The 26,363-nt window shown below is 47.0% G+C and overlaps 1 protein-coding gene across 1 annotated transcript in view; it reads right to left on the reverse strand.

Annotated features, from left to right (window-relative positions):
- Positions 1-26,363, reverse strand: part of NCAPG2 (non-SMC condensin II complex subunit G2) — a 431,039-nt gene that overhangs the window by 162,584 nt on the left and 242,092 nt on the right. Inside the window, exon 20 of the mRNA XM_086941500.1 lies at positions 15,414-15,530. Within this exon, the coding sequence (XP_086797626.1) occupies positions 15,414-15,530 (117 nt within the window). The remainder of the gene's footprint in view (positions 1-15,413; positions 15,531-26,363) is intronic.

Genomic DNA, 26,363 nt, shown 5'->3' on the forward strand with positions numbered 1-26,363 from the left:
GTGTTCTGTAAAGATCAACAAGTAGGAAGCCCCTTGCTTACACCTCCCCAGAGAAGAAATCAATGAGACAAATAGAAATATGTGAAATATTTTTATAACTATTCTTGGAGGGCCATGTTTTCCACACTTTAAGCAAGGATGGAAAACTTTGTAATTCTATGTCCGGAACGGAGGCTTCAGATTATGCTTTTTCTTCTTCACTGTTTATTACCATACAAAACCACAGCAGCACAGAAAAGCACCAAAACTCAATGCTATCATCCCGCAACACAGGGAGAGCATTAACTAGAAAAAATTTGTATACAACACTGTTTGAACAAACTACATATCCCATCAGTCCATGAGAATAACACCACATTAGTCCTTTCATAGTGTCCATGACGTGAAGAAAGGGCGTCCATCTTGTGCCATCTTCCTGTTTCTTCGTTGCTTCGCAGCCAGTTAAGTGCCTTTTTTCTATTCTCTCTCACTGATGTAGTCTTTGACAGAGTTTGTGTTTGTTGCGCATATATTTGGGGTCGTTTGATGCCTTAATGGTATTTTGGGGGCTCTCTGCACTGATATAGTTTTCCTTGTTGGTATTTTGCTTTACAGAGCCCCATTGATCGCGGAGACGCTTGTCGTCTCTTACGCGATTGCCCATTGTTACCGCTAGAGGGAGCCCTTCCGTCTCTAGCTCCTCGGTGCGGTTCCTCTCACATACGGGAACCGCGCTGAGGAGAAAGTCCGTGTCGGAGCCTCCCGCCGCCTCAACCTTTACGCCCCGAGCTGGGGTCTGTATTTAACCCCTATTACTTGACGCCCGTGAAGGGTCTGTATCGCGGGGACACCGCGTTGCCACCTGCGGGCGAAATTTAGCACTTTTACATACCGAAACAGGAGCGTTTGCCTGCTTGTCAGTTTCAGTGCGCAGGGAGGCAGACACGACCCGTTCTTCTAGGGCGGGTCGGCGCGCTGGGAGGCTGGTGCTGCCCCATTGTTTCCCTGGTTCCACCAGGCCCCAAAAGCTGTTGTTGGCCTCAGGCCTGCCCACATCGTTATACAGGGGGTGTTCCTTTCAGAAGGGCCCTTAGCTGCATTAGTTGTTGCCCTTAGTTGTATTGGTTCATTTGCCTGCAGGAGTACCTAGACATGGCGGAGGGCTATTATGAGGAGGAAGAAGAATCTCATCAGTATTTAGATGATGATGAGTTTTTCAATGCGGTGAACAGCTCTATCTATCGCTGTGTGACATAGATAGTGGGCCCCATGGAGGACCGCCTGTCCGCCCGCATAGTTGAGGAATACGCTAAGTGCACGCAGGCCCAGTTAGGTGCCCCGGTGAGCACCGCCTCCGATTCGGAGGCCCCCCCCCCCCTCCTAAGAAGCCTTGTAGGGAGACAGGTCCTCTAGGGGCGCAGGGTGTGGACAGAGATGCCTTTGAGCGTCTACGCTACGCTTTTTTGGCTAAGGCAACCAGTACCACCCCGGCGCCACTACCGGCTTCGGAACCTTCGGCGTCCATGGGGACAGCCCCTTCCTCCCTGGGGGTGGGGGGATATCCCGAGCAGACACTGATGAGGAGTCAGTGCGTTCTTTGCGTCAGTCCGGCTCCGCCGCAGAGTTACCACAGGTTAGCTCAGGTACGCTGGACCCGGATGAAATAATTCATCCACGTTCGGCTGCTTGGGGCGCCTGGGGACAAGGTGGCGAAGTTCGTGGCGGGTCGCCTCCGCAAGCACTTGGAGAAGAAAGCGAGAAGCTGTCTGCGGGGGGTGTGTCCACGCCCCACTCTGGAGGGGAAGGTCGCCTTAACGCCGGAGTTGGATAGGAAGATGCCCACGCTCATGGCTAAGTTTGTAAAAGATCCCCGCAAGGGTATTGACCGGTCCTGGACAAGTTGCTGGATGCGATAGGCCCCATCATGAAGATTCTGGACATGGCGGAGGAGGCGAAAATAACAGGTGCCGCCATCTCCCCAAACGTCCTTTCGAATTGGGCGCAGAGGGTGGTCATCTTCCTAGGAAACGCCAATTGCACCCTCTCGATGGAACGTCAACGCTCATTGCTGATGATGTTGGACCCTAAGCTAGGTGATTTGGCCTCTTCTGATGCAGGTGCAGTGGCTCAAGGGGGTCTCTTCGGAGATCCTTTCATTAAAGAATTAGGCAAATTCGTCTCTACATTTACTTGCCTGGATAAGGCCCAATCCAGTATAAAAAGGGTGTTCTAACAACGTTTTTCCCGAGGGGCCGGTCGCGGTAGGGGCCAGGCGACCGGCCGTGGCGGACAAAATGTTGCCAACAAAGGGCAAGGCTCCGGCAGGGGACAACACAATACCTCGGCCAATTACGCAAACTTTTATCCTATCAGAGGCCAACGCTTCAGAGGGCGAGGCGGCTTCAAGAACAACCCCGGCGGCAGTAACTCCAATGGTGAGTGTGATTTCTGCAGACCAAGTTCGAATTGGCGGACAGCTAGCGGCTTTTCCGGGGGCTTGGGCGGCAATTACGGCAGACGCATGGGTACTTCAAACCGTGCCCGGGTTCCACATAGAGTTTTATGACCAGCCCAACCAAGTGAGGCCCCCGCGCCCGATAGTGTTTTCCCAGCCCAACGCTCAGTTGATCGATGAAGAGGTCTCATAGCTTCTCCGCAAAGGAGCCATTTGTCGATCAACTCGACAACCCTCCGGGTTCCTCAGCAATCTTTTCCTAATAGAAAAAGCGGATGGGGGCAAACGCCCCGTGATCAATCTAAAGGAATTCATCGGTGGTTGGTCTACCATCATTTCAAGATGGAAAGAATCCATCATCTTCGGGCTGTTTTGCACCCAAACGATTGGATGGCACGCCAGGACCTCAAGGACGCGTATCTGGTGGTACCCATTCACCCTCCGCACCGTCGTTTTCTTCAGTTTCTCTGGAGGGATCAGGTTTTCGAATTTACATCCCTTCCATTCGGACTTTCTTCGGCCCCTTGGTGCTTCACCAAGCTGGTGCACCCGGCGGTGGAAGTCCTGCGGAGCCAGGGTGTCCGGATGATCGTCTATCTGGACGACATCCTTTTGATGAGCCAGTGCCCCACGAAGCTGTGTGTACAGCTTCAGCAGACGGTCTCATTGTTGCAAGGCCTGGGCTTCATCATCAACAAAGACAAAACAGTTTTTTCCCCATCTCAGAGCATAGTCTTCCTGGGGTTTGTCGTGGACTCCCTACGAGCCTCCCTGAGCCTTCCATCTATAAAGGTGGCCACAATTCGGCATGTCCTGAGGCAGACTATTTCCAAATCTCATACCTCCCTGCGTCAGATTGCCAGAGTTGTGGGACTGCTCTCTTCCTCCATTCAGGCAATATTTCCGGGGCCCCTCCATTATCGAGCTCTGCAGCGCCTAAAAGCGCATAACCCGCGGAGGGGTTTGACCACTTGGTTCCCCTCTCGGAGGAGGTGAAAGGGGAGATGTCTTGGTGGCTTACCCACATGGAGGCCTGGAATGGCCGGGCAATCTTCGGGTCGACCCGGGACTTGGTCATAGAGTCCGACACCAGCAGGTCAGGCTGGGGCGCCCGGACCTGGCGAAGGAATTTTGGGACTATTGTCTGGCCCATCATGTCTCAGTCACAGAGGAGTACTTACCGGGATGAGCCAATCAGGTAGCGGATTGGCACTCAAGACATCTGCGGGACTCGAGCCTGTGGAAACTGGACGTTCAGGTGTTTCATTGGCTAAACGGCTAGTGGGGCCCGTTCTCGGTGGACCTGTTTGCGTCCCGATTGGATTACCAGCTCCCGCGCTTCTTCAGCTGGAGGCCGGACCCTCTGGCGGAAGCCACGGATGCTTTTCTCCAAGATTGGAGTCAGGAGAAGGCGTACGCGTTCCCTCCTTTTTCGATGGTGTTGCAGGTGACGGCCCAGCTTCCCCGCCAGAGTGCGGAATTTGTAGTGGCGACGCCTGTGTGGAGGTCCCAAATTTGGTTTCCAGTTCTTCTAGAACTTTCTTGGGATTTTCCAATCCTACTCCCCCGGCTTCCTCATCTTGTTCTCAATCCGGACGGGAACCCGCACCAACTCATAGTACAGAATTCTCTCCGCCTCATGGTATGGCGGCTTTCCGGCGACGGTGGTCGCTCCCAGGCCTTTCGAAGTCAGCTGAAGACCTGCTATCAAAGGCTTGGGAGGACAGTACCACGAAGACGTATCGGTCCGCTTGGACCAGGTGGGTGCATTGGTGTCTTCGACAAGACCTGGATCCCCTGGTCGCAGGAGTCGTTCACATCTTGAACTTCTTGGCGGAGCTGGCGTCAGATGGCTTGGTGTCTCGCACAATTAACGCTATGCGCTCGGCGATTTCGGCCGCGCACCAGCCAATTGAGGGAGTCCCGGTTGGTGAACATCCTATGGTATGCAAGCTACTGCGGGGCATTAGGCTTTCATTGGCCCCAGAACTGCGCTATTCAGTCCTGTGGGACGTCAATGTGGTTCTGAATCTTTTTCTGTCATGGCAGCCTAACAAATACCTGTCTCTGAAAGAGCAGTCTGCCAAACTAGCCATGCTCCTATGTTTGGTGTCTTGCCGTAGGGTCTCGGATGTGCAAGCTTTAGACATTTCTGCGAGAATTTTTTCCCCGGGAGGGGTTACCTTTACGGTGGGACGGCGCACTAAGTCGGCGTCGAGAACTATCTCTTATCCAGCGTTTACGGACATTCCCAAGCTCTGTGTGGTGCAATGCTTTAAGACATACAAAGAAATAACTACAGAGATTCGTCCTCCGGGCGACAGACAATTGCTCATTGCCTTACGGAGGCTACACAAGACAGTATCCTCCCCACTATTGCCAAGTGGATGCGCAGGGTCCTGCAGGAAACAGGCATTGACACTAAGCTTTTTGGTGCTCACTCGGCTAGAGGGGCCATGGCCTCAAAAGCTTTCTCGCTGGAAGCCTGTTCGGAGGACCTGATGCGTGCGGCGGATTGGTCCTCGGATTCCACTTATAAGAGGTTTTAATTCAAACCGGTGGTGGATATTGCCCATTTGGTGGTAAGTAAGCTTTGAACTAGCATAATCTGAAGCCTCCGGTCCGGACATAGAATTGAAATTTGCCTAGCTTAGTAACGGTAAGTTTCAATTCTATTAAGGACACGGAGGCGAGGATTATCCCTCCCAATCTCGATGGAGATCCCACCTGTATGGCAGTAAGTAATCAGGTTTAGTTTCTGCAAATGGGATTATGTTCTTGTTCGAATTATATTGCATTTTTGCTGTGAATTGTGTCCTAGGTGTAGGTCGCTCTTACGACGCTTACGCTGTTGTGTCTCTTCCGTTAGGCAATGACGGTTCGAAAGAGGACCAGTAAGATGTCGGCGGGACTCACTCAAAGAAAGAGGAAGATGGCACAAGATGGACGCACTTTATTCACGTCATGGACACTATGAAAGGACTAATGTGGTGTTATTCTCATGGACTGATGGGATATGTAGTTTGTTCAAACAGTGTTGTATACACATTTTTACTAGTTAATGCTCTCCCTGTGTTGCGGGATGATAGCATTGAGTTTTGGTGCTTTTCTGTGCTGCTGTTGTTTTGTATGGTAATAAACAGTGAAGAAGGAAAAGCATAATCCTCGCCTCCGTGTCCTTAATAGAATTGAAACTTACTGTTACTAAGCTAGGCAAAGTTCGATTCTAGTTCTCTCTTGTTGGTACTTTCTTTGAATTTGCAAACAGTAGAATATCTAAACTCATGTATGGAGACCCTCTTAAAACTAACATTTTAAGTGTTATAACACTTTTGAAAGAAAGAAAAAGTAGGTACAATGTGCCATATAGGAAAATTCAATCCATACTTTTTAAGGATACGTGTGTCCCTTAAGTCTTATTTGGTCAGCAAGCAAGATCACTTTTTCGTGATTTACTGGAATACAAAGACACAAGTTATTTTTTATTATCAAGGTTTTACAAGAAGAAGGTTGAGATATTTATTAATAAATAAAAAAATACTAAGAAGGACAACTAGGATAACAGCTTCCCATTATGCTATTTTCTTTGATGTTCAAGAGTAGAAAATAGAGCAAGATGATCCTTTAGACAAGAGCATTGAGTATTACTTACACGCTGCTTATTTAACCCCTACACACTTTCCTAGGGCAGGCCTATATCCAACCGCCTCCTGTACGCGCTGCGGCATAGACCAGGGGGATTTCTTCCACATGGTCTGGGTGTGTCCCCAACTGGCACGATTCTGGAGGGGGTATAGAAGAGAAACTCACAGAAGTACTGGTTTGGGAAGTTCCCCATGACCCACTGCACACACTCCGCGGGATCACAGATGGGCTAAATGGGTCCAGAAATGAGAAATTGTTTTTTACCGCAGCAATGATTGTAGCAAAGCGGTACATATCCGCTCACTGGAAATGTCCTACTCCGCCTAGCCTCAAAAAGTGGCGGGAGGGGGTGGATTGGTGTGCCACACAGGAGAAACCCATGTATGAAGCACAGGGATGTCTGAAGAAATATTGCAGGGTGTGGGGCAAATGGTTGGGTCTCGTGGCTTAAACTGGTTTTGCCTGCTTAACTGTCTGTATTACACAGGACTTTATGACCAGGACTAACCGTCTAACTGAATGGGACTTCTTGCTCCTGTTGTACTGTGCTTTCTTGCAAGCATTTGTTCTTTCACCATGTCTAAAAATTAATAAAATTGTTTATAAAAAAAAAGGCAAGAGCATTGAAACCATGAGCACAGAGGACATTCATACAAATGTTTACATGAACAGGTCCAGTAATAAGGCTTAGCCTTTATGAGGAAATGGGGTGTATTATATGGAGTGGTTGTGTGACCTCACCGTGTATTACACTTATCAACCCCTTTAGTACCCTGAGGTTTCGGTTGTAAAACCCTCAGCTCAACTCTGGGTAGCTATGGCTCTGAGCAACAAGGCTTAAACAAATGAAAAAGTGTAAAGCATTTAAACAGCACCCAAACAACTGTGGAAGAAATCGACAAGATACCAAAGAATTCTGACACCAATTTATAAACACTGTATTTTAAGACACCACAACGAAAAAGATCCAACAGAGGGTTCCAGGTATATAGGATTTACAAGGCACAGTAACTAGAGGTATTTCCATTTAACCGTGAACAAGCATAGGCAAATTCAATACATTTGACACTTGGAAACGTTTTCAGCAAAAGGTTTCAGCAAGCTCCAATGCAGTCACTTTAGGTGACCAACTCAAGTAGTAAGCCAGTTAGAAGGACCAGCAAGGTCCTAAAACAATTACCTCAATAGATGAACCTTTCCAGACACTTTTATCCATTGCAGGGTTTTCCTATGGAAATGGTTCTGACGCGAGGGATGTAGGATGCTGAAGATGCTTAAATGATGCTGAAGATGCTTAAATAATGCTGTGGATGCAATGGGGTCGACGGGGGTTTCGCTGCGACTACTCGTGGTCCACGAACAGGATGAGTCTGTCCTGGTCACAGGGTCGGCTTCCCTCCCAAGTCCTCTCAGTGCTAGCAGAAGTCCAGTTGCCGCTTGACTACAGGTCGCCTAGAATCGTGGTCACAGACCTATCCTTCCTGGGTCGATAACTCGTCCTTTGGGGGTCCAAGCTGCACTCCGACAGCACTCCTAGGCTCAGCGAACTCAGATACAACTTTGAGTTTTGGGCCTTGGTCCCTGGTGCTGCCTGGCAGCGGGTTAAAGATACTGGGCTACCAGGCACAGTCCCTCTCCTTTGCTAGCCACCAGGTTCAGCAGGTGCAGTCCATGCCAGCCTCTTTGCTGGTTCCGCAGTTAAGCAGAGCAGTCCTTCGGTCCTCATTCCAGTCCAGCTGAGATCAGACTTTGAGGTGCCATACTTATGCTCAGAAAATGACCTCAGGGCAGGATGCGGTTAGTACTCCATATGGTACCAGGTTCCCTCCCATATGATGACCACTTCCTGCAAAGTGTGGCATCAGGGCATCCCAGGATGCACCATTCTGCCCACTTCCAGTATGGCAGGACCTCTGTCCCAGCGTGTTGAGCTCCCTAGCCCATCCCAGAGGCTACATGCTCCTGGAAAACTTGGTAGGCAACTGGTTTCCACTCTCCTGTCGCACATGCCAGCCTATTTGCACGAACAATGGAGCAGCCCTCTCCCAAGTGTTACCCACTTGCCCTTCAAAGGCGGCTTCTCCAATCTACAGGGATAGCTGGGGACACATCTACCTTTTTGGGCCAATTACTCCTCTCCACTGAAAGTCAACCACAGCCACATGGTGTGACTTTGTGACATTGTCAGGGATGACCTTTGTGCACCTACTTTGGTAGGATGGTCTGGGAAACACCAGCTTGGCCATGACCACAGTGTCACTGGCACCTGTATCCCTCAGAGCCTTCACATTCACCCCCACTGATGTTTGGCCACTGTTGGTATTTCTCCATACTTGGAGGCCAGTGAGCTAAAGGGTAAATGTTCTCTAAACCCAGGGACACTAGGGTGGCCCCTCTCTACCATTTGGGATCTCTAGGATTCGCCTATGCAAAATCTATTGGCTTTGTCAAATGTTTCTTTTACATGTTGCAAGGCAGTTGGGATTTTGTGGAGCATGGCTTAATATTGCGCCATATCTGGGGGGGTTTTGTTGTTTTTTTTTATACTTTAGGCCACGCTGCACAGAAGGTCAACTGCTGTGCAAAATGTCCAAAAAAAACGGTGATAAAGCCAATACATTTTGCATATGCAAAACCTAATGGCTTTGCCAATGCTCATTATTGGGGGAGCTGCCTGTCAGTCCCAGGACACCGAGCATCTAAGTATGGATGTCGGGACGGCTCTGAAAGACGTGTCTTTGTTTGGGTCATCGTCAACAGAAAATGAGAAAAAGCCACGTTATTCTTTTACACTCTATTCTACAACTGCCTTATTCTCATGAGCCATAACCTTAACATGTATTGGATAAGAGGATACCGCTTGGTTCGGTAGATTTAAGACATGCGCAGAGTTCATAGGTGCCCAAAACATAGGAAACATCTCTGTAAAGTGGGTACGCCTTAAATTACGTCTCTACGGTAATACACGTGTCAAGAAAGTCTGCGCAGCTTTCATTCAGCCATCCCATCTATGGGATTTCACCCCACGATCTTTTAGCTGAAATGGGAAGAGAGCTGTGTCCGCTCGCTGAGCATTCCAGCCTCAGAAGCCAAAAAGCATCCATTGTGCATTAAATGCAATCACAATTACATCTATGGCAGTCATTTGTTAAAGTGCACACAAGGCAGAAGGCCACCGGTATATTGTGTTGGGTATTATCAAGTTAACAAAAGACGTTATTATTTCATTTGTCTATGTACATTTTCTAGTGCTAACATGCCCCCCTATGTCACTCAAGAGAGCTATATGATCAATGACAAGTACATAGGGAAAAATTATAGTTATTTGAAACCGTTTGAGATAGTTTAGGATTTTATTCGGTTCCTGTTATATAGACAGTTTGATTTTGGTTTAAAGTTCCATTAATGAGCGAAAGCATAGGTAAAAAGTATGCTCCAGGGGATGGCTCAGTGAGTTGATTGATCCCCTGACAAAAGGTGGTTATGGGGGTCTAACCCTGGTAAGGCACACTGAATCCTTACACCCTTCCGCGGTAGGTAATTAAAGGACTATAAATCTGGCAACAACATGTACTAGTTAAACCATCCCAGTATCAATGAACTTAAGTACAAAAACAAGTAAGGCCATTGCAGTGCAATACACGTCGCTGGTGGACTGAAATGCACCACATCCCTTCCCGTAGACTGCACAGCACACCGACCAGCACACGTGTTCTGCAACAAGCAGAGCTGCCTACTGTGGTTCGAGTCTTGGCGCAGGCTCAACATCCTGCGATTGTGGGCAAATCACTTCATGTCCCAAAGCCTAACAATCAAATGATTGTGGCCTAGCAAAATGTAACTGGTGCTCACGTAAAAAGCTTCAATACCTTCTGGCAGAGTTTGCCCCATTTAGAAAATGCAACTAAAACGAGTGGAGCAAAGGTAAGGGTGGTGAGGGCGCAGCAAAAAGTACAACATACCCTGGACAAAAAAAGTTAGGATGTAAAAGAAGCACAGGGGCCCAAAGTATTTCTTAGGAGCCTGCTACTGCTGCAGCCAAAAGTCAGGGCAGTCAAATATCAAGGCTGCCTAGTTTTAGTTTTACTTTTACCTTGTAACAGTGAAACCTAGATAACAGCATTACAGAAAAATCTTCAAACTGCAGTCTGTAAGATCCACCAGAGGGTTCCCAAGATATAGAATTTACAAGGCATAGTAAATCAAGGTATTTTTATTCAACCACAAACAAATAATAACAAATTCAACAAATTTGACACTTATTAACTTTTTCAGCACAAAGTTTAGACTAGCTGTATTAGGGTCACTTAGAGTTTCAAAGGATGCTGTGAATGCGATGCGGTCGACGGAGTTCTTGCTGGTACTACTCTCCATTTCATGAAGAGGCTCCTGCTCACAGGGTTGCTGTCCCTCAAAGTCCTCTTGGTGCTGGCAGAAGTCCTGTCGCGGTCCCAGACCAATCCTTCCTGGGTCCATGACTCATCCTCTGGGGGCCCTAGCTGCACTCTGACGACACTCCCGGGCTCAGCATTTTGTGCGTTGACCCTGGAGCTGCACACAGGCGGCTGGCAGCGGGTTTAAGATTCAGTGCCACCAACTTGCCCCAGCAGGCTTCTCAGCTGTTGTGTGTCTCTGTTGTGAAAAGAAGGCCAGCCAACTGACCAGCTCTCTGACCCTTGGAGACTTTGGAGAAGACTCTTCAAACAGGACAAAGCAGGCACAGTCCCTCTCCTTTGCTAGCCACCAGGTACAGCAGGTGCAGTCAATGTCGGTGCAGCCATTCTTTGCTGGCTCCACGGTGTAGCAAGTCAGTCCTTCTTTGGTCCTCCTTTCAGTCCTCTAGCGTTCTGAGTTCAGGGTGCCAGCGGCGCCCTACTTATGCTCAAAAAATGCCCTCAGGGCAGGATTTAGTTGACAGTCAACAGACTACCAGGTTCCCTCCTGCCTCATAACCACTTCTGCCTACTTCAGATATGGCAGGACATAGCTTCTGGAGTGTGGTGCTTCCTGGCCCAGAAGTGTGTCTACCAAGGGGGCTACCTTATTTATTATCCTAGTAATAAACATGGCCCTGTCCCTAAACCTTAATCTAAACCTATCACTAAGCCTAACCTTAACAATGACCTATGTCTTAAGGCTTACACCAACCTAACCATCTTGGTAAAGCAACCCTACACTGAGACCTCTATCATAATAGTCAGATTTATGAGCTTCTCATTTACATCTGCTTTCTGGCAGCAATATTTTTTTTAAACTTTTACATTGGGTTGCAATTCATTTCAATTTTTTTGTTTTCTGTTACTCTGCCTGTGTCATGCTCCCAATATCTACATGGGACTGCAACACATTCATAACTTCCAATGGGTGATGTAAACACCGTTGTTGTGTTGCAGGTTTTAAATCACTGTACTAAAAAACCTGATTTACTGAATTTTTTCTATGCATGTAGTAAACGGTTGCGTGTTAAAGTCGCAGTCTGTCATCAGTAGGCTGCAGTTCTCCTCTTGTCAGATTCGGGTTGGGAATGCTCTAGGGCAGTGGTTCTTAATCTGTGGCAAGGGACCTCTTTGGGTTCATGAGGTCTCTTCAGGGGTACTGTAAGAAAGTAGGATCGGCTTTCATGGTTATCCCCACTTTTTGCTGATGTCAGTATGTTTTTTTGACTAGTCTGACTGGGATACTGCCAATCAGGACCCCAGTCACTGTGCTTCCTCCCTAAATTTTACTTGGTAAGTACTTTTGTACCTCCACAATTGGCTACTGGTGTACCCCTGTAAATCCCTAGTATATGGTACTGAAGTACCCAGGGCACGGGTATACCAGGGGCCTCCCATAGGCTGCAGCATGTATTATGCCACCCATGAGATACCACTCAAACTGCAAATACAGGCCTGCCATTGCAGCCTGTGTAAGCTGCTGCTAGCACAACTTATGACAGATATAAGTTTTCTTATTTCTGAAGTCACTACACTTAAAACCTATAAGTCACCCCCTAAGGTAAGGCCTTTCAATCCTGAAGGCAGGGTGCTGGGTTATACGTGTGTGGGTGCCCATGCATGAGCAGAACACCCCTACAAATACCGGAGTTGATTCTCCAGGCATTGTAAGTGCGGGCCTCCATTTTATTACATCCATCTGTCATTAGGCAATGGCTAACTATATATTAGCTGTGCTAAACCTGGGCATGTTTTGTATCAAACATGTTGGAATCATACCCCAACACTGTTACCGTTACTCCTCTGGGAAGCCGCCAGTACTGTTAACACCCTTCCAGGGTCTGCCAGCAAGCTAGTGCTGCTGCTGACCCCAGGCACGATTCTTCCCTCCTGCTGCTGAGCTAAGCTCGAGCAAGGGAAGGGACAAAAGGTTTCCTATCACTGTGGTGTGACCACCTCCCTGGCAGGACTTAGTGTATTGGGGTGGGGTGCTTGCCAAAGCCACCAGACTGCTTTGAAGGGCAACTTTGGTGCTCTCCTTGCATACTCCGGTTGGAGCCAGTTCAGTGAGCCCTTGGCTCCAGCCCTGGCGTTAAACTGGATAAAGGAAATGGGAGTATCCTCCCCTCTGTCCAGCTCCTCTGGGAGGGATCCCAGAGTCGTCCTAACCTCTTTCTTAGGGTATACAAGGGCTTACCTGTGGGCGGGTCCTCAGATTCATTGTGGGAAAAGACTTGAGCCTGAAACCACATCACTCTTTGACCATCTAGACACTTGACCTTCGCCTGGAACCAAGACTGCATCACAAAAGACTCCAGTTGCTCCTGGTCTCGAATCAAGGACTCTCGAAGTAATCTCCCTTGGGGTGAAGGAGTCCCTCCCCTGCATCTGCAGGCACAGTATCAAAGCTGACAGGTGTACTGCTCCTGACATCCCACAGACTTCAAAAGGCTCTGCAAAACAGGTAGTGATTCTGCAACTCCCTCGAGACCTGACCTCTCAGCAATTTTGAGGCCAGTATCCTCTCCGGAACCGTACCCCTGTGCACCGCATCGACTTGCTGTTCCCAAGGTTTGTTGGCAGAGATCTTTGGGCTACAAGAAGCTCCAGCCTACAGCATTTCTTCCTGCCAAGATCTTCGTCCTCACCGCATCATGTGAACCGCGGGCCTTCATCTTCAGTGAGCTGCTCCAGTTCCTCTTGCTACTCCTGTGCCTTTAGCCTGTGGGTTCTCTCGAGGGTCTTCTCCTGCTTTAGTGGTCTTCCTTGCTTGCTTAGGGCCTGCTCTGACTCTTCCGCTCTTGGGCAAGTCCCTTGGACCTTGCTGGGCCCAGCGTTGCTCCTTTATAATTTTCCACACCTGTTGCTGCTGCCAAGGCTAGTTAGTGCTCCCACCAGACACCACCAGCCCCTGGTTCTTAACGTCCGACGTGGGACAGCTCGTGCACGGCTCATGGTCTTCCCCAGCGTCACCTGGTCCTTACAGCTGCATCAACAAGATCACCGTCATCACTACTGCATCCTCAGACATCAGTAGGCATGGGCATTCCGTGCCTCCTAGTCAACTGTGAGTGGCATAGACTCTGTCCCCTATGCTCGCAGGTACTTCTCTTCAAGAATCCACCCTTGGATTCCACTGGACTCTTCGCCAGCGGCAGCTTTACTGAAGTCCTCCATTGTGGTCTACAGCGATTTCCGTCGTCACTGCACACCTAGGCACCCAGCTTCCCTGATGTAGGTATCCTGGTTTCTGGGGTATCTACGGGTGAGATGACTCTCCAACCTTCTGTCTTCCACTAGGTTTCTTAGGGGGCCACTGGGAAGGGTCCTTCTTCAAAACTGCAACACACCTTTCCCATTGACTTCTTTTGAGTGTGTGCCTGTGTTTCTAGTCTGTACACAGCCTCTGCGGGGTTCTTGGTTCCTTGTGTCCCCAGCACTTCGGAGTCTCCTGGTCCAAGTATTGACTGTGGTCGCAGTTCGCATTCCAATTTCTTAGTATAGGGTCTGGTCTCTCTCTGGAGACCACTGTGTATTGTGCTTACTTACCTCTTACAACTGAAGTATTGTTGTGTATTTGTGTTTATATCTCCGGGTAGGAGATATACCATTGTGTTGGTAAGTATTGTGTAATAAATAAGAATTTTTTTATATATACACTGCATGGTTCTTTTTTGTTTAACCTACACTGCATGATTAGTACTGGTAAAAAAAAGCTGCTTAACACTCCTTTTCAATAAGCTTGAAGGCTGCTCTCCACAGCTGCTGCTTAGAGAGCTTTCTGAGGTTGTCCAAAACCACTAAAATCACCGTAAGGGTTGTCTGGATTAGTGCAAGGTGCTTAACTTAAATGAGATCACACTATATACTAAGGCAGCCTCCTATAAGGACCGCAACAGTTTTACAAAATTAAATGTTAAAATAAATACATTAAAATGAATTAACGCATATATAAAAAGTTAAGCAAAACAGACATTGGAAAACCTTCACAAATTTGATTGCGAGTTAATTTAAATACTCCAATATTTGGGCATTTGTTTGATGTGAACATGTTTTTCATTTTTGTGTATTATTTTGAGCTTCAAATCATAGAAATTGCTTGGGCTGAGTCTCCACTGCTTCCAATAAAGACTCAGTGGGGGTCCCTGGATTCCAAGAATGATACAGTAGGGGTCCATAGTAGTCAAAAGGATAAGAACTGCTGCCATAGGGATTGCTTATTTGCACTATGTGAGTTCTGGCCAGGAGCGGTTTCCTAATTTACTGTGTTTGCTATTTATTTCCCCTTGGATTGAAGGACTATCTGGCATGCAGAACAGTAGATTGAAGGACTACCTGGCATGCAGAACAGAAATGTGACAATGTAAATGCCAGACTTCTTGAATATAAACTGTAATGGTGGTATGTTTTTCCATGTGAGACAGGTCTGAATGAATGGTTGACTCATGCTGAATTTATGGTGCCGATTTACAGGTTACAATTAAATATTAATAATGAGACACTGAAAATGCAGCCTCGACAGCAATGGTCTATTTACACAAATTATTTAAAAAACAGGTGGAGAAATTGCACTATTCTTAAATACAAATGGAATGTCAATGGAGAATAAAAGGACAAACTCATTTATAAATTGAGTACAAATCTCCATCAAACAAGCCTTCTGTTAATAGTGATTCGTAGGGACCTTCAGCACCTCCCATTGCTGCTGCCGCCACCACCGCCTCCTTCACAATCACTTCTCCACCTTTAACTGTTGGCGTTCCTCCCCGAACCAATGCTGGCCTGTACCTAGCTAGCTCGCTCTCACTAAAAACAGTTGCTACAATGTAATTTTAACGCAACACTGGTGTAAACAGTAGGATTTATGATTGATGAGACTTTTAAATTGAGTGTGTTACCTTATGTTGAAGATGAATGCTTAGTCTGCAGTACAGGCTGAACCCTCTCAGAGCAGTTGCTTGATTGACGCGATGCAATGCCACGTCTGATGATCTCAAGAATGCGCCCAACTCCTCCTAGAATGGAAAATGGCGCAGGAATGTTAAGCTCCAAATGTATTTCATGTAACAGCAGTTCATTTATAATTACGGTATCCTTCAATACTGCATTTTTAATACCACAAGTTATGAAAATGAATGGAACAGTAAAAACAGTGTAGCCTCAGATGACAGAAACACTGCCAAAATATTTTGAACGAAAAAGGTACTGGGATTCAGTGTCCCTCCTTCTGGTGGATACTTTAATCAGATTCCTCACCTTGTGATTCTTCTCAGGTCCCAAAATGGACTCACACTCTTGCAATAGCTCCTGCATGTCGACAGGTGCTGCTCTCCACTTCTATTGTGACTCCAAGCAGTCTCTGAACAAAGTGACAATAAGTCATAGAAAGAAGCCACCTACGTATCCTGTTGTCAATTTAATAATATCATTTTGCGCCAAAGAATGAGGAGCATATATAACAGTATTGATCTTTCACGGCAGTGACTAAAAACCAACTTGGCATCTTATTAATAGCTGAAAGTCAACTCCAAATGTCAGTGAGCAGACAAGTCAAATAGACTCTCCACAGAAATAATGAGATCGGCTGTACACAGTAACCAAATGGTATTGATCACTTTATTATACAGCCCTATTTACAAATCATGGAGGGCACCTGTGACAAATTTGTTTTAACTCACTTTAGGTTTGGCACTTTCCATCGCCCAATAGCTTTTCCTGTAATTAATGACTGGTCAAGCTCGCTCTATAAATGCCCATGTGATGGAATGTCACAGCAAACAACAATCCATGTAGTGCTCCTCTGTAAATTTTATGAAGTTCAGAGAACGTTTTGGACCTTACAGATTTAAAAGCTGCTTGGTCTTAGACAATGTCGCCCAGTATTTTTATCCCTTCAGCTTTTAGATAACAGTACACCATGCGGTCTGTTGCAAACTTCCTCAAGAAAGTAATTAGATGTAGAGAAACCATCCTAGTGTGATCCATTGGAGATGTAAATAAGATTACATTTTATGATGAATTCCTTATCAGTTGTTGTTGATGATTTTTAACTTTTAAAGCTTACTGTATACTTAATCATTTTGTATATGACTTTTAGCCCGGTAAACAGTATTTGTTTTATGTCTTTACTTGCTTTTATGAATTCCACTGAAGAAATCGAAAAAGACTATTTTGAATTGAATTGAGCAGGGGAGGGTGCATGAGAAATCTAAGTTTGTTTAAAGTAACCACTGGAGTGATATTGAAGGTAAGTAGCTGATTGTTCTGATCAATATTTCTATCAGGAGATTCCTCATCTTTTCAATCAGTACCAATAATTCGCCCTCCAAGAAGGGGAGTCTTGGAAGTGAAATCTAAATCTGGAACTGCTAGATGATACAGTGACAAAATTACCTGCTCTACGGACTGAATTGATTTGATTTATATTTATAAAGGAGTCTTTGCGCTGATGTCTGCACTACCGGAATCACCAAAAAAATGCATAGTTAGGTAAAAATGAAGCCGAAAGAGGAAAAAAGCCAGATTTTTAAATGTTTTCTAAAATTCATGAGGTTTGATTGGCACCTTAAATGCATTGGCATTTGGGTCCACAAGAGATCTGTGGCATGCACAAAACTTCTGCCACCCCAGGTGGCTTTGCAAATATTAGGGACTTACATGGTCTTAGCAGGAGCAGATCGCAAACACCTAGGAGCATACCATAAAAATAAATTCTACAGGTAGAATGGGCCTATTCCTTACAGGGCTTTGTGTGCAATTCAGAATATTTTAAATGTAACTCCGCTCTTAATTAGCAACCAGTGAAGATCCTAAAGCCCATTAGCAGCAGATTAATTTTTCTATGTGTTTTTCAAAAGACGGATAGCTGTACACTGCAGCCTCTGAATCTTTTTCAGCAGACCCTGTTTCACGCCCAGATAGATAGTGTTGCAACAGTCTAACCGGGAAAGCACAAGAGAGACCACAGCTGTCTGTAAAAATTAATGGTACAACTTTTTTTGTATTTTTAGAAGATAAAAACTGAAGAGATCAGCTGATTTGTCTGGTCTTCAAATGTTAATTTGGAGTCAAAAATCACTCCAAGATTTTGTACTTTAGTGATTGGAGTGGGTAAAGGGTCAAACACCTCAGTCTTATCAAAGTTGAATTTTAGGCATTGGCTTTTCATCCAATTTACTATATCTATGTTTGAGTGAATGAAGACAACAATTGTGTTTTTTATTCGCATAAGATATGGTGTTGAATCCATAAGATCTAATCAAGGTGGCCAGTGGAGCCACATAGATGCTGATCGATGTTGAGCTCTGAAATACCCCCACATGGAAGAGAAAAGTAAAGTCTCCAAATGAGACAGACTGAGTTATGTTACTAAGGAAGTAAACTAAGAGATTAAGGGCATTCTTCTCAATTCTAATCTCCATTTGTTAGTGCTACAAAACTCGGACTTACGGTGCAAAAGCAGGGGATAGGTCCAAAAGAACAAGTTACTTACTTTTGGTAACAATGTATCTGTAGAGACATATATTAGTTGTAGATTACTTACCTCAGAATTTCCCCCAGGCATCAGTCTGGATCCGGAGATTTTTCATCAGTAATAGCCCTGCACGGGGTAGGTGGCGGCGGTCGGTTAAACGTCCGTCGTCGGCACCAGGATAACGTTGCGAGACCCATTTAGACGCCACCCATGTGTGCAGACGTCAAATCTTAACACGACTTTCCACGCCAAAAGCGCAGAGCCATGAAAGACAATGCTCAGTGGTGTATCCAAACTAGGGCCCTGTATGGAAGTACCTATCCCTAGAAATCAGCTCGCAGAGCTGGTAAGATGGGTGGGGGATGTGGGGGTATTGAATCTACAGCTAATGTATGTCTCTACCAAACACAAAGTTACCGAATGTAAGTAACTTCTTCATCTGATAGAGAATATTAGTTGTAGATTCTTTACCTTAGAATAGATACCTCAGCAATACCGTCCCCGGAGGGTCTGCAAACCAAGTTCTTACGAGAAAGTCCTGGAGAACTGAACGGGCAAAGTTCCCGTCCCTCCGGAGAGCACTGTCCTGGCAGTAGTGTCTGGTAAACGTGTGCAGAGATGCTCACATTGCCGCCTGACAAATATCAAGGAGTGGGATTCCATATGCTAACGCAGTGGTTGCCGCTGTTATAGTGGAGTGGTTATAGGAAGGGGTCCCAGTTGCATAGGAACAATAAGCAAAAAAATTAAAATAAGTCAACCAAACAACAAATTAGTCCACATTGTTTAATTCACAATGGGAGTGTATATTAAATATACAGTATTATCCGAACAATAAATTAGTGGTTTCACAGTGCCCCAAGTTGGGAAAAGGAGGGAGGGTGGTGAGTGATCGTGTGAGGATGTAGTGAAAGAAAGAAGGAAAATTCTTAAGTGACAGTATAATCAACAAATATAAATCATTTGTCAATGTTACACAATGTGTACAGAGACCAGGACCATCAGGTTCAAACAATCATTTCAAAAGAAAAGCATACTCCACAAAGTTCAATGAATGAAAACAATAGGGCGTGGAGTTGATATTCAAAGGCAGGTAGTTGTCGACGTTTCGACCCTCATATATGCAGGTACGAGTGCTATTCTTGCTGCGGGGTCTTCATCAGGACTGGAAAATGGGACACATAACCTATTTAATATATAAATATATGATTTAGGCACGGGAAGGAGTATCCCTAGATATATCAAAATAAGGTGGCACATCGATCCCATGACAGGATTGGTAAGGGTTACAGGTTACAGGGGTCCCGAAATAAATTCAGGATCAATATCAATTAAACATTGTGCAGTAACTAAAGTGGCGCTAAGTAGTCACAACGACTTGTTATTTATTGAGGAATCGATACGTGAAGTCAAGAGCCGTTGGGGATGAGCCAGCCGGACGTAGGTGGACAAGGCCAAAAATCCCTAGATCATAGAGATAACTACTCAATGGGACATGGTAATACACCTGGAGCCCGATGGGTCAGGACCGAAGTGCAATCACCGAGTCTCGTGATAATCGTACCAGAACATGTCTGGTATACGTGTGGGCTGTTGATTCAGGTCATACAGTCATAGGCTTAAAAACTTACCACAAAGGTGGTATTTACAGGACCCGAAGTTGACAGGGTTGTATGCATTCGCGGTCAACCGGACTGAAATTGAGGTAGAATCTATCAGGTAAGAATAATAACGGTCAATGAGAAGGTAAGTTTACAGAGAAAGGGCGTCATAAAACTAAATTAAAGGCAAGCGATTATAGACTCACCACTTCGTAATGTAGATCATTCGTTGATTATGATGGCTCAGAAGCCAGTCGTGGTCCAATATACCAACGATACTTTGAAATCTATCAGATATAATTAAAGCAGACATTTAGGGAACTTATAGAAAACTCGCGGCATCAAACATTGTGATGCAATAGAGGGGAGGGCACTCACCAATAGGCTGTGTAGAAAACACGTTCAAACGGGAATCGTGTAAATGTGTAAACCAGTTGGGAAACTTTCTCGAAGCATCTGAAAGCAAGGGCGAGGTGGAGTTATAAACTGAGCCACCAAGGAAGGTTAATCAGCAATGGCTAATTGATTGGCGCCATGAGAGTTGGGATAGTACTTACCAGGCACGGAATGAATCACGTCCTGAACACCGCTCAAAATCGCAATGGCGAAGTGAGGTTCCGGGTTTGGTAATATCACCATGGAACTGTGATCACGTGGTGCGTTGCACCCGTATGAACATAGTAGAAAGACTAGTTGGGTTGCCAGGTTACAGTAAACATAGCAATTCGATCGCGGACTTGGTCCGAAACTCGTATTACACGGATACGAGTATTCAAGATACTGGCAATGTTACCACCCCGGGGTCCTAGTGTGGCTTTTTCGATAATTACCCATTTAAGACTTTCAGGTGGGTGCCCAGCCATAGAGAAATGCTCAACCATTGGAGCGCCCTGTACTTGACATCTGATTCTACTCATGTGTTGAAGAATCCTCACTTTGGCTTTTTGCTGTGTCTGACCAATGTATATCATTAGACACGGACATAGGATGGCATATATGATGTTTGAGGAATTGCAGTTGGTGTGTGTCTTGAGGGGAATTTTGTGATGGCGATGTACAAATTCATTGTTTTGTTGAATCAATCTTGGAGATTTGAGAATAACAAAATTATGAAAATAAAGAATTTTGAAATTTGAAATTTTGAACTTATATTTCAAAATATTCGTGGAACTTTACAACCCAATTATTGGGATACCGCTGTGACCAGGGGACGTCACTCAATTAAGGGTCACGCAATTCCACCTGGCATGATCCACCAGCACGATGCAGGAGGTCAGGAGGCACGGCAGCTTCCGAGTAATTCTCACCAAAATCCGGGTTAGAGGCAGAATCATCGGTGAAGTTAAAATGCTCATGGCCCACTGTGAACCTTATCGTCACGTCTGTGGGCAGGCAGGACAGGGACATGGAAACAAGCATCCTGAAAACCAACGCTACCATCCAGTCTTCTGGGTCGAGGGCAGAAAGAACCTGGACCAAAGTGAGCATCTATAACTTCTCCTTCCGGATGAAGAAGTTGAGGGCCCGGAGGCCTACAATAGGACGCAGGCCTTTGCCCATTTTGTGCACCAAGACCTACTTCTGGCACAGGGACCCTATCTATGGTTCCCTTGACAAAGAGAGCTGAAACTTCCTTGAGGAGAAGTGCCAAATGATCCTCCAACATGTGGTCGTAAGAAGGTGGCATGGAGGGATGGTGTAGGAAAGTGCCCTTTTTTGCATGGGTACCCGCACACTTTTTGCCTGACATCTGATGCGACCCGATTTGATGTGCCACTCTCAGGGGCCCTGTATCTTAACACCCACACACTGCCATTGCAGGCTGCGTGTTTTGATGCAGAGAGTAGTGAAGAGTCAACATGGCACAGATCCTTGTGTGCCATGCCTGCAACCCATTGCATGAGGCCTAGGTAAGTCATCCCTCCAGCCATAAGGTGAGGGTACAGTGGCATCAGCCTGTAACCCTACAGTGTCTAAGCCCATTCTTAGACATTGTAAGTGTAGTAAAACCATAAAGAGTACATGGTCTGGGACTTGGTAATTACGAACTCCCACAGCTCAATTATGGTTTTACTAAAAAACTGGGAAGTTTGGTAGATACCTACTCAAACCATTATACCCACACGGATACCAGTGTTCTATTTAATGTAAAATTAACTCAGACGTCATCTTAGAGATGCCCCCTTAAAATCAACCAGCATTGGTGTGGTTCCTAATTGGCTGCCCACCATTTGCCACCACCTGACAGGAGTCCAGAAACAAAGTCCATTCTTGGCAGAGGTGTCATGAATGCTCCCCTGGATGGGCTAAGGCCACAAAAATGGAAGCTTCAAAGGCCTGCCGCCTTTGTAAGCGGTCCCGGTCTTTTGCTGCCCTTGCCAACCAGCTCCCACCGGTTCCGGCCCACACTTTTGGCTGGAGAATCGGCAGGAAAACAAGGCTAGGAAGAGAGGTGTGCCCACTTATGCCAACCCCACCCCTTAGGTGGGGGAGGTGAGGTGAAGCACACATCTTGTCCCCTCCATCTTGAAGATGAGGGGACTCAGACAATTCGGGAGAGGGTCATGCCCACTCCCACTGCATAATAGGAGCTAGTACCCAACCCAAGTAAGGGACCCATTGGTCCCTACCTACACACCCCTTTAATGCCCCTAAATTTTGTATTTAAAAGCAACCCTGAATCTTACCTCCTTAGATGCGAGGAAGATAGAAGGAGGACAGAAGAGCCATGCTGACCCAGGAAGATGAAGAGGACACCAGCTGCTTTGGCCCCAGCCCTATCAGCCCGTCCAGTCTACGACCTGCCTACAGCAAAACCCCCAGTGAGTCCAGCAGCCAGTAACCAGAACCCGGAGGATCTGCCCTGCAACCATCTTACAGACAGTGTCTCCTGTGAGCACCGGATTTGCTCAAGCAAAGGCTCTCTGCAGAATCCAGATTCGGGCGACTCCGCGATTCTGCACCACTCTGTACCCAACAACCACAGCCAGAGTTTGAGTGGGCCAACACCACAAGGAGGTCTTCCCAGCAATCCTGACCTGGGATCTGGTGATCTCCGACCTCCCTCAAGATTCGAGAAAACACCTGCAGCCTCAACCTGAAGGCCCCCCTCCCCCTTACCGCGACTGGTGCTGGTGAAAAAACAAACACTGGAAGACAACCCTGCACCAGACGCACCAGGGACTTTTGTTGCCCAACCGCCTGTGTCCAGGCATTCCCCAAGAACCCAACTTACTTCGCCAGCCCGTAGTCACCTTCAGGAAGTCTTCCTGCCCGAGCCTGCAGCAACTTCACAGAACTGAAGGTCTCAATAGAAAAGCACAGGGTCCCAGACATACTTTTTTCACCCTGCATCTGGCCACCCCAGTGTCGCTGGTGGTGCAGCTCCTGTGCTGGTTGTTGCCCCCTGCAGTGATTACCTTAACCCTAGGAGCTTTGCTGCCACACCTGAGTTGCCTGCTTGCCAGCAGTCCCTACTCAAGGGCCTCTTAGCCCCACTGGGCCCTTGCACTCTGCAGTCGGCAGTCCCAGTGCTGCAATTAGAGTGCCTATCTAGACCTTGGGGATCCTTGGTCCTAAGCTTTAAAACTCCCACTCGTAAGTTGTGTACTTACCTGAGAAACAGCTAACACTTTTTCTCTCATAACCCACGTTACAAGATTGTCGAATGTATGTTTGTATGGAGAACAAAGAACTAAACTGCAAAGTATAAAAAGTCTTACTTACGGTGTATAGTAAGATCCTAAGGTGTGGTATCTAGGCATACCACCCCAGTACTTAAAATAACCCAAAAGTAACTAAAAAGTAATCTGAAAGGAATTACTGTGTAATGTAATTCAAACTGCTTTTTAAAGTGATACAAACCTGTACCGACTGCAAATCCAACCTCAATTGCATTTCTGCGTAAAAGCCTACAATTGAAAGTATATTTTACCTACCTGTAGCAAATCCTGCTTGGTTCTCTAAATAAAATACAAGTATACCTTTTTTATACTAACTCAATTTGTCTGGATTCAGTCTCTGAGTGTGTGCATCCGTCTTGATTGAGTGAATACAATAAATGCTTAACACACCCTCTGGATAAGCCGAACTGCTCGCCCACACTACCACAAAGAGAGCTGTCAGTACTTACCCAATTTAGCCTCTGCTATACCTCTGGGGACTACTTGCACACTGTGCACACAATACCTTACTTTGGCACAGTATATGCAGAGCCAGCTTCCTACAGAAGGTTTGTCTCTAAGGGGAGGGAGTAGCCCTTTGGGCTATTTGCAGAACGCACCGGTCCGACATGATGGAATGCCAGTGGAGGAAGTGATGACGAATCCTGCCTCAGACTGGCTGATAATGGGCCCGACACCTCAGACTAAGAAGGTTTGGAGGCAGTGGCTTGGGGAGGGAGAGTGGACTGGCCCGCCCGCTGGATCCCTGACCTGCGAGGACGCTGGGTCCCATGTTCGTGGCCATGCAGCGGCTGGACATCTTGCGGGTACCGGTGGCTGGGCTGGGCAGGACGTGGCTGGGCACCCATTGCGTAGTTACGAGAAGGACGAAAATTAGATTGAGGTGGATGGGTGGCAGTCATGAGACCCAAGGATCTGGCCTTAGCCTGAGAATCTTTAAAGCGCTCAAGCGCCAAGTCTGCTTTGTGCCAACAATGGGCATGTCCATCAAGGTTGATTGGACATCCCACGAGAAGCCAGATGTCCTCGACCAGGTGCAGCACCTTGAGTGCTACTGATGTGGCACCATTCTGCCCAGTGAGTCGTGGTATCCAGTCCACAACATATTGTGAATTTGGCTGCATTTCTCCAATCAGCAACTGCCTGGGAGAGAACGGCCCAGGCCTCCTGCAGGCACTGAGGCACCACCTGAACAACTATACCCCAGACGGTATGGGAGTTTCGGCCCAAGAGGCAAGTGGTATTCACAGACTGCAATGACAAGCTGGAGGAAGAAAACATCCTCTTCCCAAGGTGATCCAGCTTCTTGGATTCCCTATACGGAGGAGCTAAAGAGAATGAGCCCTTTGAAGATGATGCTTGGACCACCAAGCTTTCAGGGGAGGGATGTTGTGCCAGGAACACTGAGTCGCCTGGAGCGGGGCATTGGCGGTGGGCAATTGTCCTGTCCACAGCAGCCCCTGTGCTGGGCTTGGACCAAGTGCCCAGAAGGGCTTCGGTAAGGGCTTCATTCAACGGAAAGAGGGTTTCAGAAGTGGAAGCTGCATGGCTGAAGCACCTCTGTCAGGAGGTTAGTCCTGACTGCCACCAAAGGGAGCTCAAGGCCAAGGACCTCTGCTGCCCTTAACACCACCACAGTGTAGGAAGCGCCCTCCTCCGTAGCTACAGTAGGGAAAGAAAACAAGCCAGTGTCAAGGGAAGTATCTAGAGGACTGGCATCACCCAGGTCCAGCCGCCGGTCCGCTTCTTCAAGCTGGTCAGTTAAAAGGTCCAGCAGCCCATCCCATTCCTCTTCACCACCTTCTGGCCCAAAATGAACGCCAGGGACTAACACAGGAACAAAAGTCCCTTCAGTTGTCGGAATAAACGTTGGTCCGGCTTCGTGTCCACTTGGGGCATAGTTGACGTCGGGAGCGTCATCGTCGGGGAAGGTCAAGTCAGATCGACTAGTGTCAATCCAGATCTGATGTCAGATCCATGGGATCCCTCAGGAGTCAGGGTTGAAGCTTTTGAGTCAAATGCCTAGGGCCCCCAACCGACTCCGTGGGGCCCAAGGTGCACCAGAGGAGCTGGGCTGCCCAAAAATGAGGAACAGGTGCTCAAAATTTCTGGATTTTGGCGAGACTCTCCGGCTCCCAGAAAGGCGCTGAGTCATCTCAGAAGTCTGCAACAGAGATGGAGCTTTGGAGTGGCGACACTCGGAGTCTCGTGTTGCGTCGGCCGAAGGACGGGGTGTAGTCGAAGAACGCATGTGCTCCTTTGACTTCTTCTTGTGTTTCCCTGACTTACCCGAAGATCTCCCCAACTACTTTGAGTGCGACAAGGAGTGTCCCCTCGAACGAAAAACAGGAGGAACGCGCAGCTGAGAACCAGGCCTCCAATAGCTTTAGGGACCGCTCCCGGAAAGCCTTCAGGTTCATTGCCCGGCACTCGGAGCACAAATTTGGGTCATGGTCGCGCTCCAGACACCAAACTAGGTGCGGATCAGTCACGGATTTTGCCCGGTGACGAGCCACAGGGCTTGAAGCCGGTCTGTCGTTGGGACATCCTTGACACACCAGGAGCAAAAGACTCAGGAAAAAAGACAACAAAAAGTAGAAAAGACTAGCCAAAAAGTTGCAACGGGTTGCTATCTCCAGATAGGCTGGCACAGAAAAAGAATGAATTGATGTCAGTGCAACATCATACCACAGCCCCCGACGACGGACAAATGGGGAGCTGACTGACGCCACCTACCGACGCACAGGGGTATTGCTCACGAAAAATCTCCAAATTCAGACTGATGCCTGGGGGAAATTCTAAGGTAAGGAATCTACAACCAATAGTCTCCATCATATAGACCATTGCAGTCTTTCCACCACCATCTATTATATCACAAATCGCCTCTGTAAATACCACCACAGCGGATTCCGTACCATGTGACTGTATGTGATGTATTAGAGTCTGGTGATAACATGGGTAAATGCTCAAATGGCTACCGGACAAAAGGAACAATCCAAGTTAGAGAAGTAGTAGCAGCCTTTGCTCTGATGAAATGAGCCCAAAAGCCCTCTGAAGGATCTTTTTGGACCAGGACATAACAGTTTAATG

This window comes from Lissotriton vulgaris, chromosome 10 (assembly GCF_964263255.1).
Source record: "Lissotriton vulgaris chromosome 10, aLisVul1.2, whole genome shotgun sequence".
NCBI classification, from domain to species: domain Eukaryota; kingdom Metazoa; phylum Chordata; class Amphibia; order Caudata; family Salamandridae; genus Lissotriton; species Lissotriton vulgaris.